The 18,497-nt window shown below is 38.8% G+C and overlaps 1 protein-coding gene across 10 annotated transcripts in view; it reads right to left on the bottom strand.

Annotated features, from left to right (window-relative positions):
* Nucleotides 1–1,169: 1,169 nt before the first annotated feature.
* Nucleotides 1,170–18,497, bottom strand: part of pitpnm2 (phosphatidylinositol transfer protein, membrane-associated 2) — an 80,265-nt gene continuing 62,937 nt past the window's right edge. For 9 of the 10 annotated variants that reach the window (XM_019360699.2, XM_019360698.2, XM_005459654.4 and 6 more), the window contains 14 exons: nt 17,643–17,854; nt 17,384–17,559; nt 14,666–14,836; nt 14,404–14,544; nt 13,565–13,726; nt 13,183–13,461; nt 11,750–11,898; nt 11,339–11,455; nt 10,216–10,332; nt 9,967–10,115; nt 9,731–9,880; nt 8,767–8,950; nt 8,552–8,680; nt 1,170–8,348 (listed from right to left, as the gene is read on the bottom strand). In XM_019360699.2, coding sequence (XP_019216244.1) covers nt 7,980–8,348; nt 8,552–8,680; nt 8,767–8,950; nt 9,731–9,880; nt 9,967–10,115; nt 10,216–10,332; nt 11,339–11,455; nt 11,750–11,898; nt 13,183–13,461; nt 13,565–13,726; nt 14,404–14,544; nt 14,666–14,836; nt 17,384–17,559; nt 17,643–17,854 — 2,505 coding nt within the window. In that variant the 3' untranslated portion in view covers nt 1,170–7,979. The remainder of the gene's footprint in view (nt 8,349–8,551; nt 8,681–8,766; nt 8,951–9,730; nt 9,881–9,966; nt 10,116–10,215; nt 10,333–11,338; nt 11,456–11,749; nt 11,899–13,182; nt 13,462–13,564; nt 13,727–14,403; nt 14,545–14,665; nt 14,837–17,383; nt 17,560–17,642; nt 17,855–18,497) is intronic. The other variant, XM_025908748.1, reaches the window with a different exon arrangement.

Below are 18,497 nucleotides of genomic sequence, written 5' to 3'. Positions count from 1 at the left end.
CATCAAGACTCACTCTCATTTCATCAGTCCATAAAATCTTGGAAAAATCAGTCTTGAGATATTTCTTGGCCCAGTCTTGACGTTTCAGCTTGTGTGTCTTGTTCAGTGGTGGTCGTCTTTCAGCCTTTCTTACCTTGGCCATGTCTCTGAGTATTGCACACCTTGTGCTTTTGGGCACTCCAGTGATGTTGCAGCTCTGAAATATGGCCAAACTGGTGGCAAGTGGCATCTTGGCAGCTGCACGCTTGACTTTTCTCAGTTCATGGGCAGTTATTTTGCGCCTTGGTTTTTCCACACGCTTCTTGCGACCCTGTTGACTATTTTGAATGAAACGCTTGATTGTTCGATGATCACGCTTCAGAAGCTTTGCAATTTTAAGACTGCTGCATCCCTCTGCAAGATATCTCACTATTTTTGACTTTTCTGAGCCTGTCAAGTCCTTCTTTAGACCCATTTTGCCAAAGGAAAGGAAGTTGCCTAATAATTATGCACACCTGATATAGGGTGTTGATGTCATTAGACCACACCCCTTCTCATTACAGAGATGCTTCATTACAGAGATGCTAATATGCTTAATTGGTAGTAGGCTTTCGAGCCTATACAGCTTGGAGTAAGACAACATGCATGAAGAGGATGATGTGGACAAAATACTCATTTGCCTAATAATTCTGCACTCCCTGTATAGAAGTCCAAAGTCACTTGGCTACTTTGATGTGTAACCTCAGTAAATACTTTTCTTGATGATTTCAGGTCTCAATTGCTAGTTTCAAGTCTTATTGAATACAACGTGTTTATTGTTTTTTTTATGGACCCATTAGAGGCGGAGAAGGCAGAGTACACATTTGGATGAGCCAAACTTGTGATTGACTAGTCGCTACTTTACAAGCCTTGCAGTGTCTGCTCCAAAGCTGATTAGTTGTTGTGGAACAAAAAAACTCAGAGTTGCCGATCGCAGAGTTAACAAACCCAGATCTACCTCTCACTCGGTGCTTCCTGTTTCTAAACACCAAGACATCAGTGCTTGAAACACTGTGCTTCAGGCATCACAGTGGGATCTCACTCCTCAGCTGGTTGTAAATCCTGGATTTATACTTGGGGGTTTTTAGACATTCCACCTAATTGTATGTAAACATTTAAGACTAGGCTAAAAAGAACACACAAACACTTGGTAATTTATCATCCAATTATATTTATTCCACAGTACAGAGGATAATGGTGAGTGCTGGGGGTCAGAAATCTACCAGAACACATACTGTCTGAACAAGGACACATCTGTACCTACTGAAAATGTGAGTCTAAATCACTTGGAAAAGTAATTCTGGTGTCCCTAATTAAGTACATGTGGCATCTTAGTTACTGGCTGTCGGTGTCATGGATCAAAGAATCAGTTAAAACATGTAAAATGGGTAATGACAATCTATGCAACAGCTAACATGGCGCAGAGAAGTATTATTTTATGCCACCCTTTCCTAGCAAATATAAGCAGTATATAAATGTTTAACGATGCAATAATGTAACTGTAAGCAGATACAAAGTTTTTGTCTATTCCTGTAATTATAAAAAAAAATAAAACAAATGGAAATCACACATAAAGCATAAATTAATGATGCAGTAATGGTTACAGGGCAATTAAAATTGCTACAAATATAATAAATGAATGTGTAGAGCTACATTTTAATGTGTTATAAACCATTAAGTGTTTATAGCGCTGCTTATAAAGACCAGATGATGTTAAAATAAATTTTGTGCATGTGACTCTAATCCCATACTATGCATATATTAAAAGTGTATATTAATTATTGCCACTATACACTTTGTCACGGTCCTACAGCATCTGCGGCATTATATTTCAGATGTGTACATACAAAATGTGATATGGCGCTAAAGCTGGACATCAATAAATTGTCAGTCCCACTTTCTAATAAGGAACTTTTTCTAAAAGATTTATTCATTTAAAGATATTAATCAAAACCGACTTTTATTTGGCAGCTTTGTTTCACTTATAATGGCTTTTAAAAATATTTGTAATCCTATTATAAATATTAAATAGTCATGAATTAAGAACTTTAATCAGTAGGCATGCTTTCTTTTTACATGACTGTACCTCTTTAGTACAATACATACATGTTTCAGGTATGAGTTTACAGAAGTCATTACAAATACTTTTATTAGCTTTAGAAAATATGGGAAGGTTTTAAACACATGAATTTTCAATAAGTGCCAAATAATTGGTTTGCTAAAATCCTGTTAATAGAAGCAACAGTGGGTGCTAACATTTTTCACAGTTTCAGCATTAAAGCTAAACTGAGCAGTCATCTCATAGACTGAAATGAAGAGTGGTCTTTTTGGACTAACACGTCCAATGACTTATTCAGCATACAATAATGTTTACCCTTTCACAAAGGGTGTGTTATTAGAAAGTGAAACCACAAACTAATAATGCACTTTTTAAAACTAAAGATGTAGGTCTCTACATTTAATCATTTTTATCCCAAAGTGGCAATAATTGTGATTACAGGAAATATATTCTGCTGTTTGTTTTTGTTTTTATATATAAGTGTTCAGTTTAATTGCAAGGACATAGTGGAGAAGAGTTAATTTATTATTCTTACCAGTGTAGGTTAAGTAATTTTAAGTCAGATTAGACAACATGCAACAGTTTGTTAAATATTGTTTTCTGTTATGGGCTTTTACTTTTCCATGCACCTACTGCTGACTGAGAAAAATGTCTCGAGTTATATTTCAAAGGTTTTGTAAAATACTCCAGCTTGAAAAATAGGTACAATAGTCCTATAAAACATACTTGACTGTTGTAAGAGACAGCAGATGTCTACAGCAGCTCAAATACAAACAGTTTTCACGTGGTGTGAAAAAGCTGCACGTGGTGTATGGACGTGTATGCTTTCAGACTGCATGTAGATTGTATTGTGGTAGATTGTGCCCCTGCTGTGATGTGAAGAACAATATTGCACTGGTAGGAACATAAAAGCTTCCTGTGTTGGTCCATAGACTGCCAAAATGACAAATAAAATGCTACATATTTCCGTTATAGTTCACCTGAAATTTCCAGAGTAACGTCATGAACCTTAAATAAATAAATAAACCTCGACCCTATATTTCCTACATATATATCTTTACAGTATGTACAGTGACACATCCTTGGCTCCTGAACAGTGTCAGAATCCAGCTGGACAGACATTCAACTCAGCAGCCAAAATGGCCAAATGGGAAAAAGTGTTTGCATCCATAAAACCACCCACAGCACGACAGGCAGTCACGCTTAAACTCCAGGACTTCTTTCAGTCTAGCATATTGTCCAAGGTTTTGGCAGCACGCTCGAACTCTGCTCTACAAGGTCAAAACATTTTGCCCATTTTTTTTTTTTCACATGCAACATTCAATTTAATATTATGTAGTCAGCAAATCAAAGTCCAGTCAAAGCATTAAGAAGTTTGCTCTCAGTACACACTTCCCCTTCTTATGAAAGGCTGGATACAGTATGCATCAGGGGTTTTCAAACTATGACAACCTCCCATCTGTGTCAGGTGGATTGGACAGGTGCACAGAGGTATTTGAGAGCAACAGGAAGCACTAGTTGTCTTTTTTGGCCCTTTAATTTTCCCACTTAACAGTTAGAGAGCTTTGGTGTCTCATTTCCAAGTTAAAAATGAATGGATCTATGTGATATATGTATCTTTAGATTCAATGGGCCATAGACTTTCAGAAGATGTTGCTATATCCAGTACCCATGACTAATAAGCAGACAGTACTTCATGGGTACAGTGCAAACAGGGAGAGCTAATAGCTAAGACAATTGCTAAAATGTTTTTAATGGGGCCAAAATCTTTAAAAAAAAAAAAAAAAAAAAAGTTTTATTTTGTTTTTTAAAGAAAAGAAACAAAAATAAGAAAAACTCCTAATCCTCTAGCCATAGTATGTGCTTCTCAGATATCAGCATGTAGTCAAGTCACAAAGCTAATTAAATTCCTTTAAAAAATAGTCACCATTGTTCTAAATGATTTTCTGGATTCCTCAATGAGTCTTCTAAGTATCTGGGTTAACCAACAACAACAAAAAAGCCTTGTCTACTCAGTAAAAAGAAGATTTTAAACTTGAAATCTTTCTCATTTTGCACCTCTGAAACCAAATGAAAACAAAGACAGCAGTAGATAGTAGGAAAATTAGGAAATAGATTTGAAGAGACACCTCTTGTAGTGTGGTGGCACAGTAGTAGAGCAGTAAGTACTGTTGCCTCACAACTAGAAGATCCTGTTTGTCCATTTAAGGTGTCCCTCCCCAAATGCCCCCTTTCTTGTGACTGCCCAACTGCTGGAAGCTTGCTGAGGAGCAGCACTGATTATCTGAGAGTTACATCCTCCTGAGAACCAGCCCATTCATTTATGTGTCCTCTGTAATGGACATCTGTTTTTGACTTATTTGCGCTAACCTACTAAGCCCTGATGTGCTAAATAGATGACATCCTGGGATTTCCATTGATATTTCATGGGTTTGGTCTTTTATCTCCAAAAAGGAAGGAAATCACAAAAAAGTTCGATAGAAAGATTGTTTTTTCCTCGCTTCTCAGGAGGATATTTCTGGGTGTGCTGTGTATGTAGCCAATAGCACAAAGAAATGAGGTTACTGTATGTCATGTTATTGTAAGATAACATAACATATGAAGGAAAAGTGCGCTTTTAAAGGTAAACTTCAGGAGTCTACATTAGATTGCACTCATTTTTAAAGAATTACATTTACTGTAGTTCCAAAGCTTTGAGAATAATCATCCACCAAACAGAAAAATATGCCTGTTAAGAGAACACAGAGTGTAGGGATGGATATGCATCAGTGGGGGAGCACAATATCAGACTTTGAAAACTCCTGGTCTAAAGACTTATAGAGTTCCTTGTTAACTGTTTGGCACATATACTTACATCATTTTCATATTGTGACCAAATGTACAGACATATGCATACCTGCACATATATCCTGACATAAATGAAAAATGTCATGCACTACAGAGGTGTTCGAATGCAGCAACATGAGATGGTAACTACAGTATATTCCACTGTAAACTAGTGCAAAAAAGGATAATGAGGTTACGCTGTTGATTAACTACAGTATTAGAGAATGATTTTGGCTTTTGTGGTGGGTTCAAGACGGTCTGGATCACACAGACTGGAAACAGATGCACTCTTGTGTAGTGTGGAAGCTGCGCATGTGAAATAACAGCATAGTAAAATGAGGGTGACAAGCAGTGCGGCTGCTCCATACAACCTTACACGAAGGCTTAAAGGACAGATTCACAATTTTTCATGCTTCAGAAATAGCCAGATGGTCATCTGAACACTGAAACTTTTGTAGTTATAATTATTTAAGTCTATACCAAGCATCCATATGTAGAACTATGTATCATTTGTTTAGACTTAGACTTCCAGTTCATGCAAAAACACATTAGAATTTATGCTTGTTATTACTAATATAAATATTCTTTTGAAAATTTGGCTTAAAAGATTAAAGTAAATGATTTCCAAGGTTTTAAATTTCATCTTTGTGTCAGGTCAAGTCAAATTACTACAGGGTGTGTATAAAAATAAATAACTTTAAAAACTAGCTATATTAAAACAATTCTATTGCAATATAAGAAGGGAATAGGGTTGATTTTAAAAATCGAGTATATGGCCCTTTATGAATTATCTTCATAAACACTTTTTTAATCATATGCCAGATTTGTTTGCACTGTGGAGCTCTTATTGACTGAATTCAGATCATTTTTAAGGTCTAAATTAAAAGCTCTTGTCATTCAGTTTTGTGCAGCCCTTAGTAGAACACCCTGAACACTGGCTGAAATTTATCGAGAGATGTTATTTAGTTGTTAACATTTGCCAAAAATAAGCATAGTGGATTCTGTCCGCTATCACCTAAACTGGAAGCACATTGTGTAGGGTATGTCTTCATGACTAGTTTTACTGTTTCAGTGTTCACACAGGCACCTGACTTTTTTATTTATCATACCTGTAAATATTTTTACCTATTATTTAAAGAGTGACATTTATGCCTGCTATCTGCCCATAGTTTTTGTTTTGTTTTTTTGGATTTGGGTCAGAGATGTGAGGTGGCTTCATCTTCTTTAAAGGGAAAGAGAGACCAATGGGACTCATCTCCCATACTTTCACACCGATAACTCAGTCATTTCAACATTCGAGCTGAATCACTTCGGCTCATTCTTTAGTCCATTTGGTACAAATACTGAAACACATCTTTGTGAGTGAAAGCTCTCCCTTCCAGTTCAGTCTGAAATGAAACAGGCTCCAGGTCCAGCCTGCATTATATCCTATGAGAAAAAAAGAGCAAATACCCAGGAAACACCTCAAAAGTGTCTCCCAGCAGCAGCAACTATGGGAAACAAAACACCACCAGCAGGTGGATCTGAGGTATTGCAAGCAGATGAATATATATATAGATATATATATAAATAAAGGGATAGTTGCTGTGGACTGTACAGAGTCTCAGTTGTTGCTTTAATGCTGCATGCCCTGTTTTTCTGCTTTCCGTTTCCTCTGCAAAGAAAGTGTCTTGTGGGATATTAAGGCCTTGGATGGCCCAGAGGCCACACGGAAACAGAAAATACTACAGAGTCTCACACAGGGTGGAATGAAAACTGAATGGCCAACCTGCTATCAGTATGTTTTAAGAAGCATGAACAGGACTGATCTGTGACTAAGACGACAAGTACTTTCCTCTGTGATACAGTATATTTCACAAATCCAGCCCTTATTGTTCAAAGGATCAATTCATCCAAAATACACATTTCTTTACTCATATCTTTTGGTATCTAAAAATTTAGAGATTCTTTTAAAATCTCTGCCAGCACAATACCATGAAGGTAATTTGTTTGTGGTCCATTACACTTAACTCAATGCTAGCATTGCCATGCTATCATTTGTCCAGTAACAATGCTGCAAGCTTTTTTCCTAATCTAGTTTAGCTTGTTAGCCTTGTGATTTTAGGTGGTAACAAAGAGAGTTTGGACCCTCAGGTACATTTTCATGACAGAAAATACTTCCACTTACATTTACATCATCTTAATGTTTAGATACTTCTGGACAAATAAAACCAAAAAGTACCAGCCAGATAAACGGGGTGGAGTAAAAGGGAATTGGAGAATCCTTTATGAAGCCAGCTGACAGGCTGATGGTAAGAAATGGGAAGAGAGTAACTAAAGCATCTAACCTAACAACCTACTGGATGGATTTTGTTTACACTAACATGCTGTGGCTAGTTAAAATAGCTACTAATATGATCTTTTTTTGTAGTTTGGATGAACAGATCCTTTACAGTAAGGTCTCCATTTGGTCTCTCCTTAATTTTTGTTAGATTTGCTTTTCTGTTTTTGCATCATGAGGGTTTTCTATACTTATTGCCAGTCACTGCTGTGTTCCAAAACAGTGGAAAAGAAGCTCAAGTGTAATTCACTGGCCTTTTGCCACGGCTGCCAAACGAACTTAGCCTCAGTCCCATGGTTGACTGTCTGAAGATCAATCTGGCTCTGCAGTTTGTCCTGAGCTCATGAGAGTGAATGTTTGGACAGTGTGTTGTTTGGAAAGGAGAAGGGAGGGTTTCCCGTTAGACGAGATTAGTTTAAGGCTTACAATTTCTTTTTTTTAATCCTTCCTTTGTCATTTTTTTTAAAATAGTGGTATATCCTATAAAAGTATAACTGTAAAAGAGTCATGCTACAGAACTGTTTTGTTCTCTAGATCCCACTTGGCCTGATTAGTCCACTCCTCCTGGACAGATCCCTACTTATCGCTCCTTCCTAATCTCTATTAATTATGTGTTATTTATGCTATACCCTCTGTGTACAGACCCATCATCCACACCCTCCCATCTTTTCTTCACCTTTCTATCTTTTATCTTAGTCCAGAGATCATAGTGGCTCAGCCAGGGTCCTTTATACCAAAGCTTTTATTTTTTAAACATTACTTGGGGCCATGTAAGCCTACACTGCCCTCCTTGGTGCTGCTGCTGCGCCCCCAGCACCCCGCAGCTATACTCATACTCCTCTGTGCTGCTGCTGTGACCCCTCTATCCCGCTCCACTTCACACTGGCTGAGCGTGCGCTCAGTCCGGCCTGGCTGGCTGGGTGAGCCTGACCCCGACCCTCCAGGCTGCTGAGAGGAGATGGTGCGAAAGATGTGGTTCCGTTTCCGGAGGAAGTCTCCTCCGGCTGTGCCCAGAGCAAAGCTGCCCTTCCGGAGGACCATACGGGTACTGGCGGACTTGGCGGGGCGAGACCTTTGGTTGTACTCCAGCTGAGATAGGTGGGAAGCATAGCCATCCAGGATGAACTGGAACAGATTAACAGTCAATTAAACTGGGTTTACTCAGCATTAATGCACAGACAGAAGGTCCCCTGACAGACCCTAAACACTCAGCGATTAACCATGTAAAATATTCATGGACTATTAAAAAAAAACTGCACACCTACTCAGATAAAATATTTTCATTGTGGGCTAATTTATAATTTACCACAATTAATTTACTATCAGACCTGGCACTGGTGCTGCATTTTCTTCGTGGGCCTTCCCACTATGTAGATATGAGATGGAGGCAGGCCAATAGAAGTGTACACTGAGATGTCCTTGGTGGAGCCATAGGCAGCAAATATCCTCATGTGGGCCTAATCAAATACAAAGAGTTTAAACTTTTAGACATTGGAAGGATTTTTCTGCATTACTATTCCAGACTCTCCCTGCCCTCACTTACCTCATTGATGAGGGTTTTGAGGAAGTTGGCCTTGTGTCGGAGAGGGTCATGCACCAGGCCGTCACAGAATGAGACGATGCCATTAGGGAAGTTATGCTGGGAGAGCCAGGCAACAACACGCTGCTTCTGCATGTCAGGACGACCTGTGACATACACTATCAGATAGCCCAAGTCCTGCCAGTACCTGCAAACAATAAAGAAGAATCCTGAGAAGGAGTCGCGTTTGGATTAGCTGACTTCCATGCTAAAAGGGAGTGATATGTTGTTCAGAAAATCAATATTCTGCCATTACTTCACATAAATATTCCCAAGATGCAGCACATGTAAAAACTACTAATACCAGGGGGGTAGTATTTATTCTCAATAGTTTAGAAGAAAACTATAAAATAACACATATGGAATTAAAAATGTGTGAAAGAAAATATGTTTTTCAATTTTACATTTTTCAAAACTTTCACCTTTGTCTGTAACAGTAATGTATAAGCTCCACACAACAATTAGTCCTGCAAGTACCTGAGCTGAGAGAGGAGAACCCCAGCCTCAGTACCTTTGTCCATGCAGCAAGTAGACCATGTGTTTGTGGTCATTTATCCATTTATGCCTTCACTGTGGAGAGGAATGTTTTGCATTGTGTGATGTTTTTGACCTAGAGAAGCAATTCTTGTGTTGCTTCTTCTATCTTACTAACACACAAAAGAGGGAGACTTTAGACCAGATTGAAATGTGAGATATGTGGCTCCATGTGAGATGCAGAGAAAGTGAACTGCTCATATCTGCATATGCATTTTCCACCATGAAGTATGGAGAACAAGTTGCCAAGACAACATTCCACAACAATCTGTTTTGGTCTTTGCCGGGGAGTTTTTGTTTGTGTCCACAACTTTGATTTGTACTATCTAGATGTTTTACACTATATATTACTGCAGAGTAGTATTCCTACCAAGCATGCTGGTGTTCTCCTTACCTTACCACATCCACAGCCCCTGCTCGAACCTTAGGGTCACTCCCCATTATTGAGACGCTGGCAGCAAATGACCCGTCAATGCTGAATACAACAAACTCCGTTCCTCGTGGTACAATAGTAAGATAGCTGTCCGCAAATGTGTGGTCGCCCCTATTAGAGAAACAGCGACTGGTAAATATGATGAAATTCATACAAGTATGCGTCTCTCCTTGTGAAATAACTACAACTCAGCATACCTGACCACCATTTTGACAGGATATACCCCGATACCCAGCCTCTTGCCCTCTGGAAGTACATAAGAGACACGTCCACTGTTGTTAGTGAGCTCCGTGTCAAAGTACATCCACTCTCCAGAGGGAGGCTGGGTCATGATGTGAATGTCAATCTGCAAGAAAAAGAAAAAAAAACAAAAACAAAACATGGCTTGAGTACAAACCATCTCTTTTTTCTTTTTGTTCCTAACAGCCAAACATGTCAGGCATTACCTTTTCTCCAGTTAGTGTGACCATGTCCAGAGGACCATACATGAAACGTCCCGTCAGTGTCTGCACTCCATCCTCTGTGAACACGGCGTCATTCACGCGATGATTAGCTGTCACATTCTGAGAAGCAACCAAAACAGGAAATCAGTTTCAATTCTCTAAAGTCTCCCTTGAGTCTCCTCTTACTGTTTTTTGCTGCCAAAATGAGATGACGAGAACTTGACTGAAATGTTAATCAGCTATTTGTTTGTCCTGTGAAATGCCTCTTTGGCACCTTTGGGACTACCGTATCGTCTTCAAGGACTTTTTGGACACCTTTTTTTCTGGAATAACTGAAATCCTTTACTTATGTCTTGCTGCTTATATCTTATGCAGGGCTATGGGCTATTCTATTCTATTCTATTAAATGTTTAGAGAGGAAATATTTTCTTGGTAGATATGCTAGTAACTAACAGATATCTGAAGTATGAAAATCAAAAAACTTGCTTAATCTTTAACAGTAGCTTATACACAGCCTTGTCAAAAGAAAGCAATGATAATCTAATATTTAGTTGGAACAAATTTAGCTTGGCATTATTTCAAATGTTTTATGCTTAGCATGTTAGTGGGGTTAAGTTAATCAGGTAGGTTAATTAAATTTGGATGTGAACTAGATGTGAACGTGAACGGTATGACAATGGCTGCCTGTCTCTCAGTGTTGGCCCTGTGACAGGCCGGCGATCTGTTCTGGGGGTTTCCTGGCTCTCGCTTTATGGTGGCTAGGATAGGCTCCCCCCATGACCCTTAATTGGACAAGCAGAAGAAAATGGCTCTAGTATGTGTGACATGACATTTTCTGATGATAAATGAGTCTTTTAGAGAACAATGTTGAGGTCTCCAAAGTTTGGATCATTAGATTTACAATTTTCTTTGTAAATTTGCCTTTCAGGTAAATAAAACATCCATTTTTCTCCCTTTGTGTCATTTTTTGCTGCTGCTGAAATACTTCTAAAGCCAAACCTATGCCCTCCGAAAATATAGCAGAGATACTTTATGGATGTTTAAGTCAAAAATCTCTCTTTTGTATCCACATCTTAAAAGTTCAGCATTGCCTCTGTCAGGTGGAGATACCATAAAGACCTCTTACCCGAATTTTAACGTGAGTCCTCTTTCGAAGCCACTTCTCGCGGGGTTTTGAAGGAGTAAATTCAGACACTTCTTTACCATCCAGCTCCAAAATACCAGAATTCTCATGTCTCATTACCTGCAACAGGAAATGAAATTAACATTAATCAGAAGAATGAAAATGCTGTGTATGAATGTCTATGATGTAGATTCTGTTCTCTTTAATGTTTATGGGGAAAAAAGAAATGTAGAAAGCTTGGTGAACTTATTGTACCAAATTTTCTATAAAGGAATGGGATCTAATATTTAATTTTAAAAAAGCAATGACTGAGATTATCATCCCTAGAACTATGCAACTTAAAACACTTTAGTGATTACAGCTTTCAAAACATTTCCAGTCTCATCAAAGAAATAAAATCAATTGAAAGAGAACCTGTCTGAGTATAAATGAGACAACGTCCGTAGATTCCCAGTAGGAGGCATGGAAAAGATGAGGCAGAGCTATGGTTGGAAACGCTGTCAGGGCATCAGGACAGTAAAGAGCATAGTCCATCCTCTTACTGCCCCACCACCGAGAGGCAACTACAGCAGTGAAGGGAAAAACAGACAGTCAGAACATCCACTGTGCTGATTTTAGCTTAGTGTTTTTCACTAAGAGGCACTAGGGCTAGGTTAAAACTGGACAGTGGTGAGTAGTAGAAAGGTTTGAAGTGCACATTGTTCCCTCTCTTTTTTTCTTGTAATGCAGTGGTTCCCAACCTTTTTGACTGATATATCCCCAAAGCCCTCAAATATCCCTCCACCGATACCACAGTGTGTTCCAAACATGATCCCAGTGAATGCTATTTTAAACTCTACAATATTTTAAAAGACACGTGATTAATTGTAGTGAAGCAATTCGTCCATTTTTTGTGTTGCAAAAGTAAAAAAATGTTTGTTGTTACTGTTTATCCACGACTTGTATTTGTCCACTGTTTTATCTATGAACTGTTAATATCTCTAAACTGCAATATATGACTTGGATACAGCAATTTATTTGATATGATTAATTTAGTTATCGCTTGTAGAAATAAATTAGTACACATCAGTTTTTACTACTATTTGGGCTGTTTTATTTTCCCACATGAATGGGATCTCTTAATTCAAACACTCATTTTTATTTCCACAGATTTATTTGTAGCCACTACTAGTGTATCCATTATTCATAATGCTAAAGCATCTGAATTTACTTATAGTGGGCTTTGGTGCCGTCTCTGTCTTAAAATTAGTGTTTAACTTCCTTCACGCTTTGTTTGAGATAACTTTCTTTTGACTGGCTGCATTTCACAACCAGAAGGTTTGATCAACTGGTGGGTGGGGCTTCTGTGTGCCTGAGATGATCACATTAGCAATATCTGCTCTCAGTGATGTCATATAGATGTAGCAGCAAGGGAAAAGTCTTTAGAGCAATCTGACGCTTTAGGCTCACAGGGATCACTTACACATATAGCACACTGACCTTCTTATTTAAAACTTAGACCATGTTTAACATCAAAATCCATTGTGTCATAAAATAAGGAAAACATTACAGAAAACATCAGTATATATTTTTTGAGATTTTTCTGCCAACACACAAAGTACCTACTGAGGTACAAGTAAGCCTGGTTGGGAATCACCACCAGGACAAGAAAACAGTGGTTCTCAAGAAATTAAGTTCAGAAAGGCTCACAAGAAGGATTATGGACCTCCAGTGTAATTACTGTAACTACTTGGGAGTACTATCTGAGAGAGAGGAAGAAGCCAGAGGAGGAAGGAAAGAACACAGGGAATGAATACAGATTGTAGCATCCTTCCCTCAAGGTCCTCTTACTACAGCTCCCAGGGTACCTTTCTCTATGTTCTTCAGCACCCTGGGCAACGGGGGTGCTGAGCTGATGTCAGTGATGTCAGACGTGACATCAGTGAGGTCAGAGGTCATGTCAGAAGTCATGTCAGAGCTAACATCCGAGCTGTGCTCGGACTCCACACCGTTGGATCTCGGAAAAACCTGACGAATTTTCTTGCGCAACTGAGGCGGTGTGGTCCGAGAGGCAAATCTATGGTAGGGTAGATGCAGCTGTGACAGCAGACTGGGCCTTTTAGTGTGGCTCACTTCACATTTGCTTGCTAAGAGGATGTTTGGAGGGAGGAAATGAGAATGTCAACATGTAAACTTCCAGCTTCTGGACCAAAAATTAGGTCAGAGACACAATGTCAGAGGTCAGCTTACTTGTGGCGATGTTGGAGGCGGTGTAAGAGTCAGCTAAGCCTGACACCTGGCTGGCTATGCTGGCCTCACTGGCTCTACGGTTGCAGCGAAGGTGAGGAATCCCTGGTGATGTTGATGATGGATGCTGACCATCAACAAGAGTATGTGAGTGAAGGGTATCCACTGTGGATAAAGAGGAGTTAGAGTCATATTCTTTATTCACATATGATCAATTATTTCTATGATTATGAATAATTCAAACACCAATTTAAAATAATTACATTTTTTAATCACTCATGCAAGGAGAAACAAGTTGTAAATACAACATGTTACCTTTTGAGTTTTAACCATTTGATAAATTTAAGTCTCACATTCACTCTTTTAACTCTTTTTTTGGTTTTCTCCAAATATCTTCCTGCTTAGCTACTACATGTTCCACTATTTTCACCCAATAGTCACAGAACTCTGTTTGCTATTTGCTGCTGAGCAGTTAGTGTAAAATGGCTTTTTAGTGGTTAATTTGTCTGAGAAGGAAAGAAAGGAGTCTGAAGTGGCAGAAAAGTTAGAGTCATTAGAGTGAACCAAAATGATAAAACTGCAACCAGCTCACTAATCAAATAGTAGAACCTCAAAATGAAGTCTGACAGAAAATTCAGTGGATAAGTACAGGTTTATGAAAGAGCCATAAACATCAACAGATGAATCAGCCAATATACTGGAATATTGTATTTTTTAATCACCAAATATCAGTAATGGTCTTAAAAAATCCTATATTGTTAGAGGCTCTAGTTTTAACCAAATCCAGTCCACATTAGAAAAAAAATAATAGGATAAAGGAGATAAAGAGAACAAATACACACTCTCTGTGTGGCTCTGGGAGGTCTGCCAGTTGAGGACAGGCACAGGGATGGAGGTCTCACTGACAGTGCTTTCCTGGTTGCGATGTGATGCTGTACTGCCAGACTCTATCAGAAGCTGGGGGTTACTTTGCACAGTCTCAACTAAGCCAGACAAGGGGTAAAAAAAAAAGTCAACAACTTGTGTTACATAAAGTTCTGCAGCAAAATGTCTCAGGAAGTGTGCCTTTCTTTTTTGTCGGTGTTTGCGTGTGTGTCAACTCACCCAAGAGAGCCGAATGTCCATCACCCAGAGGAAAGCGCTGATAGCGGGGGACACTAAAGGGAGGCAGCAGGTAGAATCTCTTGTCTAGGAGAGGCTCAAGACGAGAGGCGGAGGGGTCAGCTGGATGAAACATGTTGTAAACCTGCTGGCAGGCTGGACGCAGCGCCGACACTGGAGCAGGAAACACGGCAAGAAGTTTTAAATAAACAGACTGGTGTGACTAGTAACACGGGACACTGTGTATACAAACTATAACTTTAGATGGTAGGCTGGAAAATACATTACAGTTTTACTGAGTGGGAATATGTGATGCAACTTTATCATGATAATTTTTTTCAAAATTTATACTTAGGATGCAAAAAACAAGTGAATGGATTTATTAGAATAACAACATAAAGAAGCTCCACTGACCACCAATATATAATCTTCAGTCATTTTAATGAGCCTTGTTTTATGACAGCATTGTCTCACATCATTGATGTAATTCTCTCCACTCCTTTTGGAGATCATTTATCTGAAATTCATTAGTGGGACCACACCTTGAAGCACACCCTTTCTCAAAAATGAGAAGCTGTTTGTTCTTGTTTTTGTGCCTTAGACTGACTCCTTTTTTCAATTGATTCATTTCTCATTAGTACATTGGGATCTTTCCAGTCTGGGAGTCGCCGCCAATCCCCTCAGAGGCCCTGAGGCCTTCCCCAAACCACAGCCTCAATTTATGCTCAAGTCATCTGCCATTATCTACTATATCTACTGCTGTAAAACCTAAATGAGGATGTGGTCCCAGCTAGTGAAATGCAGTTCTTAACTCTGTAACACACTTTCTTATTGTATTTGCACACACTGCTATTGTTTCTATCCATTAGTACTACACACATTTTGTTATTGTGTTGAAGCACTTCTCGTCTGAATCTCATAACTAATCAAAACATTTTCCGTAACACTGTCCAGTATTGCATTATTGTTTTCAATCAAATCCCTTCAAACTTCTTTCAAAGTCTGTATGAAAGACTAAGGCCAGTCACACACTGCCAGTGGAAGAACAGTTTTCCTCGATCACTTTGGTGCAATTCTCCCATCAGAAAAGTCACTGTCACTACTAAATTTGGATGAGCAGCTGACAAATCTGCAACAACTCTGTTCTGAAACCTGTACTAACAAGGTGTACTTAATAAAATGGTCAGTGAGTTTGTACAGTATGTATAGTATACGCATGTGTGTAATTGGCAGTGCCATGACATTCACCTGTAACACAAGATTGTATTTATTTCTATTTGTTTCAACTAAACTTCTTCTGACAGCGTGTTTGCTTTTACCCAAAGGACAATTTCACTGCTAACACCGAGAGTGTGTGAGTGGATTTGCTCTTTCATACATGTTTGAAAAAAGTTCAAAGTAGCTTGACTGAAAACACTAATGCCGTGCTGGACAGTATTCAAGAAACTGACAGATGTAGAGTTCTGACTAAGAAATATATAGGTTCGATCACTGGCTTCTCACAGTCCTTGGGCTCTCTAATGCATCCATCACAATATGAATGTGTGTGAATGTTAGATAGAAAGCACATATACAGAAAAAAGTGCATGTGTGTATGAGGCAAGTTCTTGGTGCTCAGGTAGAGTAGAAGGACTATCTAAGAACCAGTCCATTTAGTACTAAATTATAAGTAGAAACAATAGCTGATGTGAGAATTGCACCAAAGCGATTGATAAAAACTGTAATAGGACTGTCGTCTTTATATAAAACCTGACAACTACTTTGCTGATGTAAACTTTCCACTGGTCTTGGTCTGACTACACCATAGATTCTCTAGTGTTTGTCACAGTGTCTACAAACAACAGCAATAAAAATCTATGCCCATATGAAAAATAAAAGAAAATGTGTATAACCACCTAGAATTCCAAACAATCAATGTTTATATCCCATCATAATCACTTTTTTTTACACTTAAACTACTATAGTGTGTGCTGTTTGAAATCATACCTTTATCCATATGAATCTTTGATTCATTAAGCTACTAGGTGGTATAAGCTTTGTTTATATTTAATCCTATGTTTTATGCCCTAATTTGATGTGTGATTGTACTGTCATATTTCAAGAGTATGGAGGATACTGTATTCTTGCCAAAGTAGCATGTTATTTAGGTGATAGATAAGAATATCCTCACCAGTGGTAATTCCAGGACATTTTCAAGGCAAGCAGTACAAAAATATTTGACTCTTTATGTATTTTATCAGTATAAGAGACCGATAAAACTGCATCTACCAACAACTTATTTTCATAATATTGAAAGTTTTAAAGTTATTCCGATATTATTGTGGAAAACCATGAGAAATAAATGGCTGTGTAAACAAAGAAATGAAACTAAACATCCGACAGCAACTGTAACTTTTTTTTTTTTTTAAGTCCACATGTTAAGCCAACAGCTGCAGGTCAGTAATCTGTTTCTTTAAAACCTCAAAGGACACAGTGCAGTCAGACTTGTGGCTGTGTAAGCACTTCTATCACGTATTTCTCTTTTTCAGCCTTTGAGATCAAAAGCATGACTTCTAACCCCTGACACCTGCCTCCCAGCTGCTGGAGACATGCATTTCACACAGGAAGAAACACAACGTGCTACAAATAACCACTTGCTGCTTTGACCTGTGACGAACATCAAATTAGACCAACAGCAAAATAAATGATAGGAGCATAAAAAGGGAGAAAATCCTTCCCCACCATCCAGAGTGGGCACCACAGTCTTCCTCAGTGCAAGCACCAGCCCGAGCGGAGAGCCGAACAGGAAGAAGTCAGTCACTTCAAATTCGAACTTCCCCAGAGATCCTCCCTCCAACATGGTGCTGTTGCTGGAACGCCGGGATCCAGCCTCTCTGTGGAGAACGCTGGAGTGAAGGCTGCCCAGAAAGAAACAAAATATAACACACTAGAAGAAATCTTTGAAGGATTCGTGACATTTGTTTTAAGTTCTGTGTCTCACCTAGAGAGGAAGGCTTGGTGGTGTTTGATGGTGTCCAGCTCGTACGTGGAGGAGTCACTGCGTTTGCGTGGAAGCTGCTTCTTGGGGTCGTCAGGCCCAGAGCAGTGAGGGATGTCAATGTTGCTGCGGCTGAGATGGCGGCTTCCTTCAAGGGACGGCGAGGAAGAAGAGACACTGTTTATGACGATACCAGGAGAAAGAAGTTCTGTGTCCTAAGAGAGAGGAATGAAAGAGGATACTGTCAATGTGTGATCGAAATTATTCCCATAAGTCTTTAGTTTTTTGTAATGACTTAAGTGTTTGTAATAGCCTTATAGTTTCATGGATAACACTCTCAAACTGTTTGTCAGGACTATACTCACTATAATTTGGCAACTATCAGGGAATGGTAATAAACTTTTGCACCAACATTCATAGTCTTGAGATGCCTCAGAAAAAGAAATATCCAGAGTCTTTGTCTAGCACAAATGACACCAGCAGAAAAACATGTTACCATAGTGAGCTGCACCTGCAATGTGAACCCCATTTTGTTTTTAAGCTGCTGATTGTTTATGTTTTAGAAAATTAAGGATGGTTTAGCTTTTACAGTTGCTATTTTGCAACAAGTTACAAGATCATTGCACTTGAAAGATAACTACAAGATTTTGCTTTAACTTACCTGTACGGATATCAAAAATTGCCTCAGTACCCTTTAAATGTGACATAAGATCTGTGGTAACTCTTTACCTTTTCTTCATGCAAGGCTGAAATTGTATGAATTGTAATAGCCTTTAACTGGGTTTATGACCAGAACATGCACCTCCAAAACGAATGTCATACATCACTGCATTACTTCCACTTTGTATGTATTACCAA

The sequence above is a fragment of the Oreochromis niloticus genome, linkage group LG7, assembly GCF_001858045.2.
Source record: "Oreochromis niloticus isolate F11D_XX linkage group LG7, O_niloticus_UMD_NMBU, whole genome shotgun sequence".
In the NCBI taxonomy this organism is placed as follows: domain Eukaryota; kingdom Metazoa; phylum Chordata; class Actinopteri; order Cichliformes; family Cichlidae; genus Oreochromis; species Oreochromis niloticus.
Note: the sequence above shows the minus strand (reverse complement) of the source record. Positions and strands in the feature narration are given on the sequence as shown.